Source organism: Sceloporus undulatus, chromosome 4 (assembly GCF_019175285.1).
Source record: "Sceloporus undulatus isolate JIND9_A2432 ecotype Alabama chromosome 4, SceUnd_v1.1, whole genome shotgun sequence".
Lineage (NCBI taxonomy): Eukaryota > Metazoa > Chordata > Lepidosauria > Squamata > Phrynosomatidae > Sceloporus > Sceloporus undulatus.
This window is the reverse complement of record NC_056525.1, coordinates 124,999,179-125,016,302: the sequence shown is the minus strand read 5'-3', so window position 1 is coordinate 125,016,302 and position 17,124 is coordinate 124,999,179. Positions and strand designations below refer to the sequence as shown.

Genomic DNA, 17,124 nt, shown 5'->3' with positions numbered 1-17,124 from the left:
CCATTCAGAATGAAATCATAAAAATAAAAGGAGGAAAGATGGGAAATGGAAGGGAGAAATAAATGCCATTCTTTCCTCCCTTCTGCTCTGCTGACATGGGCTCCCTTGGGATGCAGCTAAGACCATTTCTCTACTACCTTCATATTTTCCCTTTCTTGCACATAGTGCTAGAATTTCTCTGCCCAGCACACAAATGTTTTGAGTTAAAAATAAACCACATCTAGCACATTACAGTAATTCAAATTTCAAATATGGAATTTGGTGTTCAAGATTTTGAAAGATAACGAATACTTGCAAAAATTCACCTCAGCTCAAAGGAACAAGCAGAATTTTAATCTTTCACAAATAATGTATGTGCTGTTGGATTTTCACTGGGGGGGGGACATTCCATTTTCCTCTTTTTTGGTTGGGATAGACACACAGAGTAATGCCAAGCCTAATTTTGTGTTTTTGCTGCATTAATACAGAGCTAACTTTTCTCTATACACCTTTCTCATTGCAGACCTTTGACCTACTGGTGGAGCCGTGCCCAGTCTCTCATCTACTGCAGTGAGACTTCTGTGCCAGGGACATTTGTGGAAGAAAGCCACAGTTGCACCTGCCCCCATGACCAGCCCTCTTGCCAGGGCACCATCCCCTGTGCCTTGGGGGAGGGCCCAGAATGTGCAGCCTGCGCAGATGAGAACGCCACACAGTGTGGGTCCTGCAATCCTGGCTATGTTCTCACCTTGGGTCTATGCCGCCCAGAGGTTGCAGAGTCTCTTGAGCACTACTTAGGGCTGGAAACAGACCTGCAGGACTTGGAGCTCAAATACCTTTTGCAGAAGCGAGATAGCCGCATTGAGGTGCACTCCATTTTCATCAGTAATGACATGCGCCTAGGGACCTGGTTTGACCCTTCCTGGAGAAAGAGGATGCTGGTGACCCTGAAAAGCAACAAATACAAGCCAAGCTTGGTCCACCTCATGCTGGCCCTCTCCTTGCAGATCTGCCTCACCAAGAACAGCACCCTGGAGCCTGTCATGGCCATCTATGTCAATCCCTTTGGGGGCAGCCACTCAGAGAGCTGGTTTATGCCCACCAATGAGACTGGATTCCCTGACTGGGAAAGGACTAACGTGGATGATTCTGGTCAGTGCCAAAACTGGACCCTCACATTAGGCACTAAGTGGAAGACCTTTTTTGAGACAGTCCATGTCTACCTGAGGAGCCGCATCAAATCTCTGAATGACAGCTCCAATGAAACCATCTTCTATGAGCCCTTGGAAATGGACCCTTCTAAGAACCTAGGGTACATGAGGATCAATAGCTTGCAGGTCTTTGGCTATAGCCTGCCCTTTGAGTCTGATGCCATTCGGGACCTTGTGCTTCAGCTGGACTACCCATATACTCAAGGCTCCCAAGACTCTGCTATATTGCAGCTGATTGAAATCAGAGACCGGGTAAACCGTCTCTCTCCCCCTGGGAAAATCCGCCTTGACCTTTTCTCTTGCTTGCTCCGGCACAGGCTTAAATTAGCCAATAATGAGGTAGGTCGAATCCAGTCTACTCTGCAGGCCTTCAATGCCAAACTGCCAAACCCAGTGGAGTATGAGACTGGTAAACTATGCAGCTAGCCTTGGGAGCGGGGCAGGGCTGTTCTTGTAATCCCAGAGGGGAGGACTGGAGATTGGAGTGAATACTTCCCAAAGCCTTATTTTCATGCCAGCTGTGCGCTTCTGTGAGACAGTCAGTGGTCAACCCAGAAGATTCCAGGTTTCATGGCGCCAAATTTTGGAATTAGTTATGGCACAAATCTCTGGAGCAAACCTAGCAAAGAAAGAGGTCCAGCTGCAGTGCTGATATTGCTGCAGATGGCCTGCTTCAGTTGCTTGGAAAAGTGACACAGTTTCCTTTCCTGTGGCTGTGTTAGTGGAATGTGCAAGAAAATATACAGGCCCATGAAGAAATGAGATGTAATTGGCAGCATAAAGCAATGACTGATGAAAGAGTAATGACTGAAGGCAGACTGGAGAGAGTTCTGATAAAGACTTGGCTTTTTTGATCAAGCAAAAACAACAGAGATGGAAGGAAAGAACAAAAGGATTGGACATAATTTTTGCAAGTGCTTCAAAAACACCCACTTTGGAGAACCTTTCTTTGGCCCTTGCCTCCCTTGGCGCAATTTACTTTTGTATTATTTTTATGAGTGTTTCTGACAACAGCATTGCTTTCACGTTTTCTGCATTCCTTTCTAAAGCTACCACCCTAAGCACACTTTTTTGGGAAACATTTCCACCAATGTTGTTGGGACTTGTTCCTCTCAAAGAAATGAATATAGGAACAGAGTGAAAAGCCTTGATTTCAGCTGCCTTGCCATCACCCTGTTTTATATTTCTGTTTGATTGATTGGCCATTTTAGTGGGTGGGTGGTGACATCTATCCAGAAATTGGTGGGCAGTAGCATTTGGGACACATAAAGTTCGCTGTGCCTGAATTGTCCTTTTCTCCCATCTGTCACCAGGGAACCTTTTGTTCCATTCATATCATGTGATCCACTCACACTTAACCAGTTGCACCAGTATCTTCATTGTCACACAGGCAGTTGTTGTTAAATGTATATTTAGAGCCCAGTGGATGATTGGCCTTTATTTACTTACTTACTTATGTATTGGTTTTAATTGGTTGGCTCTTAAAAAGTATTCTACTTTTGCATTTTTTTTAATTTGGAATGGGGTTATCAATTTCTAGTTAACTGCTCCAGTTGAGTTAACACATCCTAGCCAAATGTATGTTTTACTATATTTTGTAAGGGGGTAGGGAAGAGAGAAATAGCCCTTTTGGAAGAAAAAAAGGGGAAGCAGTAAACAATCAAAATTCTCTAAATGACTTATAGATGCAGTCTGTGTGGTATGTGGGTATATATGTTGTATGGGTACACCACTGAAGATACCAGATATGGGGATGGGTTTGCACTCATGCCCTTAAACAGCAGTTACTTCAATGGTCACCATTACTCTGGCTTGGCAGATTACTCTTTCCCAAACTGGAAGTGCAGACAATGCCGCAGGGATGGAGCAGTCTCCAAATATGAATATAAGTACCTCTATATTTGGCTCAGGAAGGATACATTAAGTGTTTCATATGAAATGAAAGATGTAAAAAGAGTTAGAAGGAAACCAGAGGAGTACCATTTCCCAATACAGTATAACATGCTCTTCCCGCAAGTAGATCAAGATGACAGTGTAAACCTGATAGCAACCTGATTTAATTGGTGTACAAAAGAAAGATGGTGACCTCTCCATAACCACCCAGTTACCATAAGGCCAAGCAAGGAACATTTTGCTCTGACACCAACCTACTTCCAGGGAGGAGCACAACTGGAATGGACTACATGAACTTGGAAGATGTTCTGTTTGCTCACATAGTGAGCCCTCCCTCCCACACATTTCCTAAATAATCTCCTGTTGCCTTTAGTGTTGCTAGTTGAGAGGGACCTCTGATATAAAAAATATTCAGCAATCACTTGCCATTTCAGAATTAGAGTTAAAACTATCTTATATGAGTCAAGAAACTGTTAAGTTGTTGCCTTAATAGATGTGCCCTGTGATCAGTCAGGATATTGTAGTGTCACAAATTGCACTTGCTTACCACTTACCTTCCATAGACTCACAGTTTTAGTTACTCTTTCAAAACAACACTGATTCCACATGTTGTGCTGGTCCTACATTGCCTCATAAAGTATGTGCATTGGTATTTCATATATTGTTGGCCCAGGCTCCTGTGACTTGGCCCATGAATCTTCATTGATGACACAAGTAGCTAGCTGGATGCGTTAAACAGGGAGCGAGAACAAACGGATAGCTGTGGAAACTCTGTAGTATGGCAATTGGCTGGCAAATGCAGATGCTTGAATATTTACATCCAATTTTGAATTCTGTTCTTTATTGCAACTTCCTCTGGGTAAATTATATTATTTTAAAGAGATAGCTAGTTGTTGGGCTGTTTTTGTTGTTTTTAAACCTAAGAAAACACACAAGGTCTGATACAGTTCAGGACCCCAGAGTGTATGGGATGTTTACCTTTTTATCCTAAACCTACAATTAGCATACTGATGATTCCCAGTCCTAATGTTCTGGATGACTGTCGCCAGCAGCTTCATATAGATATTGAAAAGAAAAGGCAACATGGTCAACAGTTCATGGAGCATCACAGGTTAAGGGCCATGAAGCTAAATAAGAGTTCCCACAGCACCAACTGGAAACACAAAGCCAAAAACATCTGCAGACTGGTGCCCCCTACTCCTGTTATCAGCCAAATTGCTTAGGAGAATACCATGACTGTTGTCACTTGCAATTATTATCAGATTGGTTTGAAATGTAGCGCATTTGTAGAACTTCTCAAGTTAATTATGCACACTATGTTTTGTCGTTAGCTCAACAAATGGCATTTACATAAGCAATGGAAAATTGAGACTTAAGTAATGACAGGTTCTTTTTGTTCTTTGGGGGTGCAGCTTACCTTAGCTAAGTGGATACCATTCTGTTCCTTTAATTAGGAGTGGTAGCTAAATGGAGTTTCCAGATCCAGATGTTGTATAATCTGAATGAGAAATGGTAGGAATAAACAAGAATGTACAGGGCTACTACTTTCATCAGAGCCAGCACGATGCAGTGGTTTGAGTGTTGGACTATGATCTGGGAGATTAGGTTTTGCATCCTTGTTTGGCCATAGAAACTCACTGGGTGACCTTGGGCAAGTCCCAGCCTCAGAGAAAGGCAATGGTAAACCCCTCTCTGGACAAATCTTGCCAAGAAAAGGCCATGATAGGATCACCTTGTTTTTCTTGTGTGCCTTCCAGTCATTTCTGACTTATGGTGACCCTAAGGTGAACCTTTTGCCTTCGGGCTGCCATAGGTCAGAAACAGCTTGAAGTCTCATAACAACTGCTTTCATGCTTAGAATCATAGAGTTGGAAAAGACCGCAAGGGCCATCCAGCCCAACCACCTGCCATGCAGGAAATCTCCTTGCACTATTTTGGGGCGGGGAGAGAACTGGACTAAATGGAGTAGATGTACTCTTGGTCTAACCCAGCAAGGGTGTTTTCATGTTCTTATAACTTCAAATGTTGACAGCCACTTTCCTTACTTTTGGCACTTCAGGGATGGTAAAATGTTGCCACTTTGATTTCTTCCAATTATTTAATTTCTTTTTTTTTTAAACACCTATTTTCCCCATTTTTAATACAGTATTTGTGCATGTACTGAGGTGATATTCTCTTTCATTTGCACCAGCCACATTCCACAGGTATTCTCACCCAGAAAAGGATCATGTTGTATTTGCTTAGCAGAAATGAATCTCTCAAGGAAAAAAAAAAGGCAACAACAAGCCTAATTCACAATAACATGTTTGAATACACAGATGCAGACACAGACTTCAGTGTGTCTAGCTTCCAAAGCCCTGGGCCTAGAAGTACAGATTGGCTAGTTTTGGTTTCCCACGCTATATATATTTTTCCAATGGAAAATTCTTTCCATCTTGAATGTGAAAGAAATTACAAATGTTGATGAATTCTTATCAAAAATGTATTGTTACAGGATTTTCACAACTATGTCAACATGTAGCAACAGCCAGAGTTTAACCACAGGTTCTCTCTTGCTAGGCTTTTTTTCAGCAAGTTAAAACTTTAACCTCTCTAAATTGAAGCTTGAAATCCTTGAGTGGTGCTGAGATTAGCAATTATGATGCTCCCTCGACTAATGCCAGAGGTCCTAAGCATCTCATAAGAGACTGCACCTGATGTCTTGTTGCAAATCCCAGTTATTCCCCCTACAGTACACACCTGCTACACTCTGTGCATGTGCGTCTGTCTACATGCCAAGAACGCCCCACGTCCGTCACTCTGCCAGGCAGCTGTGCACTCTTAGTTGTTGTATCCTTGTAATACACACTTGCTGCTTGTTCCAACTACACCCCAGGAGAACTCACCTGCCTGCCATGAAATTGAACACAGCGCTGAGTCCAATTAAAATTCTCTAAGAACAGTTAGAAGAAACAGTGCCTTCTGTGCTGTTGGTAGAATATGTTTGCCTTATCAGTCCAGGTTCATCCAGAGGAATCATAAAGGATCCTGAGAGATCATCACAGACAATATGTTTCCTTTAGGCATAGGACGTTTTATAATTAAAACAAGCCTGAGTGACAGCTACTTGGCCTTTTCTGGGAAACCTCCCAAAGTAAGAGAATCAACACTCTTTCTTAACAGCTCTGTTGCTGAACTGATCTTTTAGATTGGAGGTAGGCAACCCTACCCCTAATTATACCCAATCTTTCTTATTGTCTGCACCACACTGGAAGTGATGTTGTTGTTAGTTGCTTGCAAGTCAACATTGATTTATGGCAACTCATGATTGAGAGTGCTCTGGGTTACTCTATCCTCAACAGCTCTGCACAAATCTTGCAGATTCAGAGCCATGGCTTCCTTGGTTGAGTCTATTTTTCTGGTATGTGGTCTGCCTCTTTCCCTGCTGCTTTCTACCTTACCAACCATTACTAGACATATTCTGTCTGCACTGTAACCTCTTGTCCTGAGTACAGGTTACACCTCAGGGCAATCAAATTTTGGGGCTTACCAGTTCTTTTATGTATGATCCATAGTTTTTCTGCACAACCAAAGGCTTTGCTATAACTTCCAAAGCCCAATCTGATTTTCTTCTAAATGTTTTAGTGTGTGTCATTATCCAGCATGTTTGCAATGTGATCCCTAGTGTCTCTTTCATTCCTGAATTCAGCTGGCATTTCTAACTCCATATATAGTAACAATCTTTGTTGTAGAATTTTGAACATCACTTTGCTTACAATGATAGTGAGGCGTTACAAACCGCTGCTTTGTGGTGGTCTGCCAGCGCTGCTCTTTGCTCCGCGAGGGAGTCGCAGCATACAAACCGCGCGACTCCCTCACGGAGCAAAAAAGAAGCTCCAAAATGGAGCTTCTTCCTGCGATGCCATTATGATGTTGCAAGGCGCCCATGGCACTCCCACAATGCCATAACCGCTGTGACCCGTCTGGACGCTATGCGTCCAAGACGTAAACATGGCGGCAGCCGTGTGGAACGGCCGCTGCCATTTGTCACAGACTGAGTCCATGATAGGGAAAGGGGCATCTAGAAGAGACACCCCTTTTTTAAAATGGGACGTCCTGAAGACGTCCAAAATGGCGGTCTATAACCCGCCAGTGTAATCTTGTGGTTACTGCAATCCTTGTTGCCCTCTTTCTTGGAGAGTGACATGGTTTCCAGACCCTTCATCATTTTAGTCGCCTTCTTTTGGACACCCTCCAGTTTCTCAACATCTTTTTTGAATTGTGGTGCCCAGAACTAGACACAGGTCCTGACCAAAGCAGAATACAGTGGCACTATTACTTCCCTTGATCTAGACACTATGCTTTTATTGATACAACCTAAAATTGCATTGGCCTTTTTAACTGCCGCATCACACTGTTGATTCATATTCTACTTGTGGTCTCATTCAGACAGGTATCCCCCATCCTATATCTGTGCATTTCATTTTTCTGCCCTAAGTGCAGTAGGTTTGATTTTCCATAGTTGTTGACTCTAGTTAGAACTAGAGTAGATTCTGCCTCTGTAGCTCGAAGCAGCTCTACTGGCATGCCATCTGTTTCTCATGATTTATTTCTCCCAAATACTCTGTGTACAGCTTCCACTTCATTGTCTAAAACTGGATACTCATCTTCATATGGGTATTCCTTAAACAAATCTGTCGTCCATTCATCTCTTTTATATACAGTCAGCCCTCCTTATCCACAGATTTTTTATCCATGGATTCAAGAATCCATTGCTTTAAAATATTCAGAAAAAGCATAAATTCCAAATAGCAATCCTTGATTTTCCATTTTATATAAAAGACACCATTTTGTTATGCCATTGGAATGAATGGGACTTGAGCATCCACAGATTTTGTTATCCACGGGTGATCCTGGAACCAAACCCCAGCGGATAACAAGGGCCCACTGTACTACTTCCATGTATTGTTGCTATCATCTTTTTATTTTTACTTGGTCATATAATATGTTCCTCTGCTGATCATAGAACATCCCTGGTCTTCGTTTAAATTTCCCTTTGGTTTTTTGGATCTTATGGAAAGGTCTCTTGTTCTTTCACTTTTATTGTCAACTATATTTTTCTGGATTGATTATTATAGTAGTTCTTATTATCCCTGTGCATAATAAGGTCAAGAGTTATATTCAACGTTCTGGCTCTATTTCTGTCATCTTTTACTTTTGATACTCATCTGTCTTGGACTCTTGCTTGAAGAGTTTAATCTGTTATCCATTGAGGATTATCTTTGTTTTTGGAACAAGATAGTGTCTTTTTGCATTCTTTGCTAGCTGTACCCTCAAACAGATAGCCCCAAATTGCTGCCAGCAGGCCTCATTGGGGGCAGGGCGTGCACATGATGCATGCCCTGAACACAGTCAGGAGCCACTCCAAAGACCCAGCCCCCGCAGGCTGGTTGGGGATTGTGGCAGCGGCCTGAATCAGGGCCGTATGCATGTGGCTGCAGCAGCCCCAATGTGAACAGGTCCCACATGGTCCTGGGGCAGCCCTTTTGGGCTGTCTGTTTCACCCCAATTTTCCTGGCTTCAGTCCAGAGTTCTTCTGGCTCCTGTTGTATTAGGCTTAATAGTGCAATTATATCTTTTATATTATCATTAAATTCTACAGAGATGTCTGTCAGGTTGTATTTTGGCACTGTGGTTGATTTAGTGTTCTTCTCTAGCTTTACTCTAACTTTTGCTGTTAGTACTTCATGGTGTGCACCACAAGCTGCTCCTGGTCTTGTTTTTGTGGTAGTATTATTTTAACCATACCTTTGTGTATGTTTTTTTGTCACATGTGCTTTTACTTGTAATTTTTTTAATCTTGTAAGCCACCTTGAGTCCAGGTTTTGAGGGAAAGGCGGGGCATATGAATAAGGGAATAGAATAGAATAATCATGGATTTGTCTTACAGGTGACTGTAAATTTTTGCTTTTATATTATGCCTTAAGGTGTTTCTGGATAGGGGTTTGGATTTTTTTTTCTTTTTGCTTTACAGGAATGGGTATACACAGCTTGGGTTTGTTTCTCTTAATATGTATTTTACATGGCTTAATACTTCTTTTCATCGAGGCTGTCTACCAAGGTTGATGATGACAGAAATATATCAGTATTTTTAAAGGAGATAGCCATGTGAGTCATAACAAAGAAGGGGGGAAGAGGAATCAAGGAGCATCTCCTCCCTTTCCTTTTTATGTTAAAGTTAGCAAAACATTTTAAAATAGCTGCCAACAAATACAGCAAAAAGCAGAGTAGAAAGAAGCATCACTGATGAATCCTAAATTCTCCCTGTGCCAAAAGGCAGGTGAAGGGGAAAACAAAATTTACACTGGTACCCCGGGATACGAATGCGCCGCGTTACGAAATTTCCGGGTTACGAAAAAAATCCATTAAAAAAAACTGTTCCGGGTTACGAAGGTTATTTCGGGTTACGAAAAAATTTTTGGTGCTTTTCGGCGCTTTTTCGCACCAAATCGCGGCTTTCGCTATTAGCGCCTATGGGGCTTCGGCTTGCGAATGCTTTTCGGGTTACGAATGGCGCCACGGAACGAATTAATTTCGTAACCCGGGGGAGCCCTGTATAACCTTCCTAGAACTGTGAAGTGAGTCCAATTTTGGGGGCATGTTCCAAAACTGCAGAGAATATGTTCAGTTCCTGTACAGGAGAAAGCATCATTCAGGAGAGCTCAGCGATGAGAGCTTTTGTCTGAGTGAAATTCTTATTTCAGTTTCAGAGGAAGAGAGCTGTTAAAAATGCCTTACTCAAAAGGTGCTAAATTTCCCATTCTCTTGTTCCTTTAAAAGGTCCAAGAAGTCCATAGATGCCAACATTTAACCTTGTAAGGCTGGATGTTGACACTTTCATGAATGACTGCAGTCATGCATTTTCTTTCTCTGCTTGGTGCAGAGAATGCTACTAGGTAAGTATGAGGCTAGACACATAGCAAGGTCTTTTATGGTCTCAACACAAAAAATAAAAAAAATCGAGCTATAAGAGCTGGAATCTCTTTTTTTAAATGTCCCATTGGTCCCACTTATATATATTTTTCACATTTAATTTACTTCCCTTAAAATCCAAATGGTATGGCTATAGAAGCAAACTTTTCACCCCCAAATATCACACGCCTTCTGAACTCTGGAGCTAGAAAGACTTAAATGCACCAATTACTAAGCTTTGGGTACAACTAAGGGGGAAACAACAACACTCCTATCAAGCCCTAAACTTAAATGCTAGAGCCTAGAGAAAATTGTTAGTGGGTGACATGTGCCTACATGGGCTGTAAGCACACTCTCTGGTATGCTTGTAGGAAGAAGCAAAATTGTCACTTTCATCACATGCTGCCTCACTGGGAGCCTTTAACATGTATATTATAGACATCTTGTTCTCTTTGCATCTGAAGATGGGGGTACAAGAAGACAATTCCAACAGGAGAAAAATGCTTTTTGTCCAACAGCAATGAAAACATATCAGAAAATATGGGCCTTTGCAACAAGCCTGTGATTAATACGGGTCTCAGATATTGTTATACTACAACTCTCCTGGAGGGCCACACAACAGCTGGAGGGCCACACATACATCACTGCTGGCTTTTAGCACCCTTGTAGGAGGGGAATGGTGTGTGTGGGGAGGAGAGTACATCTAATGGAACATAAATGCTCAGAGGGAGGGATGCCAGTAAATACTACTTGGAAGGGGACAATGTGGGAGAGCTATTTTCTCCACTATGTCCTGCTGAGCTGCTCATAGACACCTGCTTGGCCATTGGGAAAAAAAAGTTAAATTAGGCTGACTCTTGCTGTGTTACTATAACATCAGTTCTGGTAATGGGATGAGATGAAGTTTGAATGGCTGAGAAGGGGATGGAAGACAGGTGCTGCAAGCTTTTGGAAGGAGCTGTGGTCAAAGGACAGTCCATGGGAATGTAGGAAGGGTACATAGTGGAAGAAGGTGAAGGAACAGGCCAACTTGTCCCCTGTGCTCTGGTGTGTGTGTGTATGTATGTATGTAAGTGCAGAGACAGTTTTGTTAAGGCTTTCCCTTAGAACAGGAGTCAAATTGTTTTAGTAATAGCCCCACTGAAGAGCTTTGGAAATGATGATGTAGTGTGCTTGCAAGTCATGTTTGATTTATGGTGACCCTAAGGCAATCCTGTCCAGGGTTTTCTGGGACTGAGAGAGTATAGAATAATAGAATTGTAGAGTTGGAAGACACCACAAGGGCTATCTAGTCCAACCCACTGCCATGCAGGAACTCTCAATCAAAGCATCCCCGACAGATGGCCATCCAACCTCCAAAGAAGGAGACTCCACCACTCTGAGGGAATGTGTTCCACTTTCAAACAGCCCTTACTGTCAGGAAGTTCCTCCTAATATTGAGGTGGAATCTCTTTTCCTGAGCTTGCATTCATTGTTCTGGGTCCTGTTCTCTGGAGCAGCAGAAAACAAGCTTGCTCCATCCTCAATATGGCATCCCTTCAAATATTTAAACAGGACTATCATATCACCTCTTAACCTTCTTTTCACCAGGCTAAATATCCCTAGCTCCCTAAGTCTCTCCTCGTAGGGCTTCATTGCTTCCAGACCCTTCACCATTTTAGTCACCCTCCTTTGGACATGCTCCAGTTTCTCAACATCCTTTTTGAATTGTGGTGCCCAGAACGGGACACAGTATTCCAGGTGGGGCCTGACCAAAGCAGAATAGAGTGGCACTATTACTTCCCGTAATCTAGACACTATACTTCTATTGATGCAGCCCAAAATTGCATTGTTTGACTCACCCAAGGTCACCCAATGGGTTTCCATGGCCAATTGGAGAATCAAACCCTGGTGTCCAGAGGCATAGCCCAGTGCTCAAACTGCTACACCATGCTGTTTCTCCTTGGATATATTACCTACTCTTGATTACTAAACTCTTTCTTTACTTTCTCAAGACAAAAACTGTAAAGCACTTTGCACATACAAATGATACATAAGAGTAAAATGTGGCTCATCTTGAATGCTTTCCTTCCCCATCATTCTATACCACCAAAGAGTCCAGTTCTTCATATTCTGCCTGAGAAAGATCAATGCAATTTTTTTACTAATAAATACCATGATCAAATAAGACTAACCAATAATTTAAATGCATCTCTCATACTACTGCCCCTAAACTTGTAGAAGCAGCATGCTTCATGAAAGTGAATAACTGGTGTACTGTGTTCCATAAAAAAAAAGTTTGGGGAATTCCTATGCACTCTAAAATGCCACAACCAGGCAATCAAAAATTTTTCTCCCAGAGTCCCGCAAATTATATTGTATAAACTATGCAAATTGATTATATTTGCATAACTTATATTTTGTCTAATTTAATTTGCATTTTGTACTCTTTTGCATTATTTATCCTGTTTTTGAGTGTCATAGGAAAGGGGAAAGGAGCTTGGCAAGAGCAAAAGCTCTGATCCCTATCGCTAGAAATCTAATTAAAATATACCCTTTTCACTTTGGAGATTTGAACAGGAATTGCCTACGTATTTGCAATTGCATTTGCGACTGTAGGATGGGATCCTTATTCTTTTAAAAAGTGAAAGCTGAATTTGTTTGGAAGTAAAATTCCTCATACTGCGTAACGCTCCTCCACCCTCCTGCTTTGCAATCACTGTATGCATAGCTCTGAAGTTGCAGAATGGCTGGCGCATTTCAGAAAGGAAAAACTGAAGAGACTGTTTTAGGTGTTTTCTAAACTGCTTGGTAGATTTTCCCAACCTCCATTTCTGCTCTGTGTAGCTGTGAGAGTAGATTTTTTTTTAAAATGAAGTGGAATCCAAATTTTACATTGTATACATTTTAAATATGCATTTAAAAAAAAAGCTCTATGTGTATGAATGAGACTGGCCTATTTTGTGCATGTCTCCTCTGTGTCTTTTGTGCACACAAGCAGCTACACACAAGCAGATTGCCGACACTACACAATTGCAGCACTATGATTTCACTTTAACTGCTGTAGTTGCATCCGATGGAATTCTGGGGTTTGCAGTTTCGAGAGGCTTTCATGCTTTGGCTGAGGAGCCAGACTAAAAGTGCCAAACAGCTACTGGGTAGCACACTAGTGGAGGTTGATACTGATGGAGAATCTCTCAGAGACAATGCCAATGATACAATAGCTAATGCTTGTTAGTACTGTGCGGGCATGATAAACCTCCTTTTGAAGAATTTTACAATGAAACCCTATGAAGAGACAATCCAAAATGAAATAAGAAATAGTGCCACAAGATGAGACTCCCAGGTTGGATGGCACTCAATGAGCTACAACAGAAGACAGTGATGAGTAGCACTGTGGATGCAACTGGAATCAAGCTGAAAGGAAAGTCTGAAGCTGCGCAACACATTATTATAGGAAAATGGAATGTGAGGAGCATGACTTGGCAGCAGTTCACAACAACAACGAGAGTACATTTATAATCTTCAGCTGGAGAGCGCCAATGCCTCCCCAAACTACAAATTCCAGGATTCCATAGGATGAGGCCATGGCAGTTAAAGTGGAGTAATAGTGCTGTAATGTGTAATGTGAAAGAGCCTACCGATGAGGATTCCCTCCTATTCCCCCTTTTTAAAAACTAGCACCCTGCTCTTGTGACTTCAACAGTAGCCAATGTACATAAATTTTGCATGTGAAGCTTTCCCCCATCATCTCTGAAGATGCCAGCCACAGATGTTGGCAAAATGTCAGGAATAAATCCTTCTAGAACATGGACTGGATGGCCCTTGTGGTCTCTTCCAATGCTATGATTCTATGATTCTATGGCCACATAGCCTGAAAAACCCACAAAAAACTATGGATGCCGGCCATGAAAGCCTTCAACTTCACATTTTTCCGCATCACATTCTCAGTGCATCAACTCTGTCAGGTTAAGCTGGGTGCAAGAACCCAGGGAAAATCATGTATGCAGTTATTACTGCCATTTGTGGTGGCATAGCTTGGTAGCATACTGGTTAACCCGAACAGAGCTAGGAGATTATAGCAGGTGAAGTGTAAAGCCCCCAGTGAAGGCTTAATGACTCTGTAAATGGAGGAGCAGTTAAACCTCAGCAAATATGCCTTTAATCATCACATGCAATTAAATTGCCCATCCACTTGAAGGGCAGGAGAGCTGACATGCGTTTATTGACCCAGGTAGGGAAATAAAATAACTATATCCATCTACAGCAGTCAGGTCAGGCAGCCATGCAACCTTGGGGGTGTTTGCAAAGTGGGTTTTATGATGCCCTCTTCCTTGATTGGCTGAAAGGCACAAAATTCTCCTCCTCCCATCCCACAAGAACCCCTCTGCCCAATTAAAGGGATGGAAAGGAACTGTCACATATACAGCAACCATCATCCATCAAAAAGGATGATTTAATCAACCTCAGTCATTTGGAAGAGGAGACAGATCCTGGCTTAAAGAAATAAAGGGCACTGCAAAGATTCCATATATCGGCTCAGAAATAATGTGAAGTTTTGGGTGTGTTTTTTTTTAAGCCCCAGGGTTAAAAAGAGCTTTTTCCACCCTTGCAGATTCTCTTGCTCTATTAACCAGACTTTGTTTTTAATAGTACAGTACAAGGAAATGGATGAAATAAATGCATATTTGTAGAGTGGACAGGAATCAGCCCAGAGTGCAGTTTGCATCCTGAATCTATGTACACCCCAGTATGCAAGTCAAACTATAACTAGACCTTGCATAGTGCACAAATACTCCTACAGGGTGTCTCTTGGATTCTCCCTCAGTGAGGCAGTGAACCCTTTGTGTGAGGTACACTACTCCGACTGCTAGTGGGGGATCAAGTGATGGAATGCCAGTCCACAAATTAAAAACACAAAGGCAAACAAACACCTCCACAGAGAAAACATGGCAAAGAGGAAAGTGCTAGGGATCTCTTTGACATGTTCACTTTCTCAGTCTCTGAGAATGCACCTTTCTTAAATGGCAGGGCATTAAGTGATGCCAGTCCTCACTTGCAACTTGAATTGGTACAGCTTAGGCTGCATCCACATTGCAGAAATAATTGTGTTTGACACCACTTTAACTGTTCTGGTGCCACAACAGTTCCCAAAATTCCATAGCATTGGGCCATAGCAGTTAAAGTGGACTTATTATTTCTGTCTTTCAGGGGAGTACCCATACAATCATAGTGACTGCAACCAACATATGAAGCAGTCCTATGGGAAGACTAGACTTTACACTAAGATTTATTTTCAGATTTGTTATGGCTCATACCGCCCTGCAAATATGGTCCACAGAATGGCTTATATCATGTTTAAAAGCATAATAGGGCCATAAAGTACCACAAAACCCAGTGAAAGAAGAGGGCATCAGAGAATCCCATAAAAGGTAGCCTTGGGCTTTTCACTTGCCATGTGAGCACACCCAAGAAAGAAGAAGAAGAGGGCTGCTCCTCCTTGGGCAGAGCAACAAGCAGATCTCTTTGTTTTCCATGCTTCATGGGAGGGGAAATAGTTACAGGTCTTCAAAGGTAGTTAGCTATAATTTAAAAGTAATTTTAGTATTCTTGTTATTGAAAAGTATCTGAAATACTTCCTTTTGGTTACTTCTTTTTTTAAGGCATTAGAATGATATAAACTGCTGACTAAAGTACAAAACTCATCTACATTGCAAGACCACAATAGTCCTACTGAGGTGTTCAGTGTAAGGATTAAATCAGCATAGGAGCAAAGGAATGTTCCAGGCTCACTCTTTTGCACTGTTGTTATGCTCATGGTCTAAAGAAGATCACCTTCTCGATCCATAAAGGCTTTCCACATACTGTAAGTCAGAGCTCTCATTTTCCCCTTCTGCAAAGAGAAGGTTTCTCCCATTTAGACATGCTACTTTCCACATACACAGAGTGAAGCTGGAGGGGGTAGGGATAGCATGATTCCTGGTCACTGATTTAACTCTTATATGAAGTTTCTGAATAGGCATTTTAACTAAAATCAATTGCAGGGACACTATAAAAGGAATGGTTATCCCTCATCCTTTGGAGGCAGTTATGCCTTAGTGCAAAAGGGAATTGCAAAAATTAACTTGTTATTGGCAACTAACTATTTCCAAGCTTGGGAAGGATCTGTCAACATGGGTTCATCATGTGGAAGAAGACCTTCCCACTGAAAAGTCACACACACACACACACACACACACACACCCAAGCATTTAGGGCAGGGGTGGGTAATATGTGGCCTAGAATCATAGAATCATAGATTTGGAAGAGACCACAAGGGCCATCCAGTCCAACCCCCTGCAATGTAGGAAATCTCTATCAAAGCATATCCGATAGATGGCCATTCCAGCCTCTGTTTAAAGACCTCCAAGGAGGGAGACTCCACTACACTCTGAGGGAGTGTGTTCCACTGTCAAACAGGCTTTACTGTTCCTCCGAATGTTGAGGTGAAATCTCTTTTCCTGTAGCTTGCATTCATTGTTCCGGGTCTAGTCTCTGTTGCAGTAGAAAACAAGCTTGCTCCCTCCTCAACATGGCATCCCTTTAAGTATTTAAACAGGGCTATCATATCACCTCTTAACCTACTCTTCTCCAGGCTAAACATCCCCAGCTCCCTAAAGGCGTTCCTCATAGGTCATGGTTTCCAGACCCTTCACCATTTTAGGGGCCATTCAGACTACCTTTTGTACTGAATTGTAACCCGGATTAAAACTCGGAAGTTCCCATTGGCACCGGTTTAAACACATCAGAATTAGGGTTTTACACACCCAATCCAGGGCAAATCCCCTTAGAGTGGTTTTTCCGAAAGTGGATTATTTCCGGTTTCTTTTGGGGAAATCCATTTCTTCCCTGCTGCCGGCAAATGTGAACGAGTCAAGTTCAGGGGAGGGATTTAGGGCAGAGGGAGGGCAGAGGGCTGAACATGTCTCCCCTCTTGCAGGTAGCCTTCTCTCTCTCTCTCTCTCTCTCTCTCTCTCTTGTAATTTTATTTTGGACAGATTATGCGAATGCTTACTGAATGGGAGGCCAACATGAATCCTTGTTATTAACAGCTCTGCTGAGGTCTTGCAAC

General features: G+C 42.2%; 1 protein-coding gene across 2 annotated transcripts in view; it reads left to right on the top strand.

The window, feature by feature from the left end:
* BRINP2 (BMP/retinoic acid inducible neural specific 2) overlaps positions 1–2,868 on the top strand; it is a 133,724-nt gene extending 130,856 nt beyond the window's left edge. For both annotated transcript variants that reach the window (XM_042466219.1, XM_042466218.1), the window contains exon 8: positions 503–2,868. In XM_042466219.1, the coding sequence (XP_042322153.1) occupies positions 503–1,616 (1,114 nt within the window). In that variant the 3' untranslated portion in view covers positions 1,617–2,868. The remainder of the gene's footprint in view (positions 1–502) is intronic.
* The last annotated feature ends 14,256 nt before the right edge of the window (positions 2,869–17,124 follow it).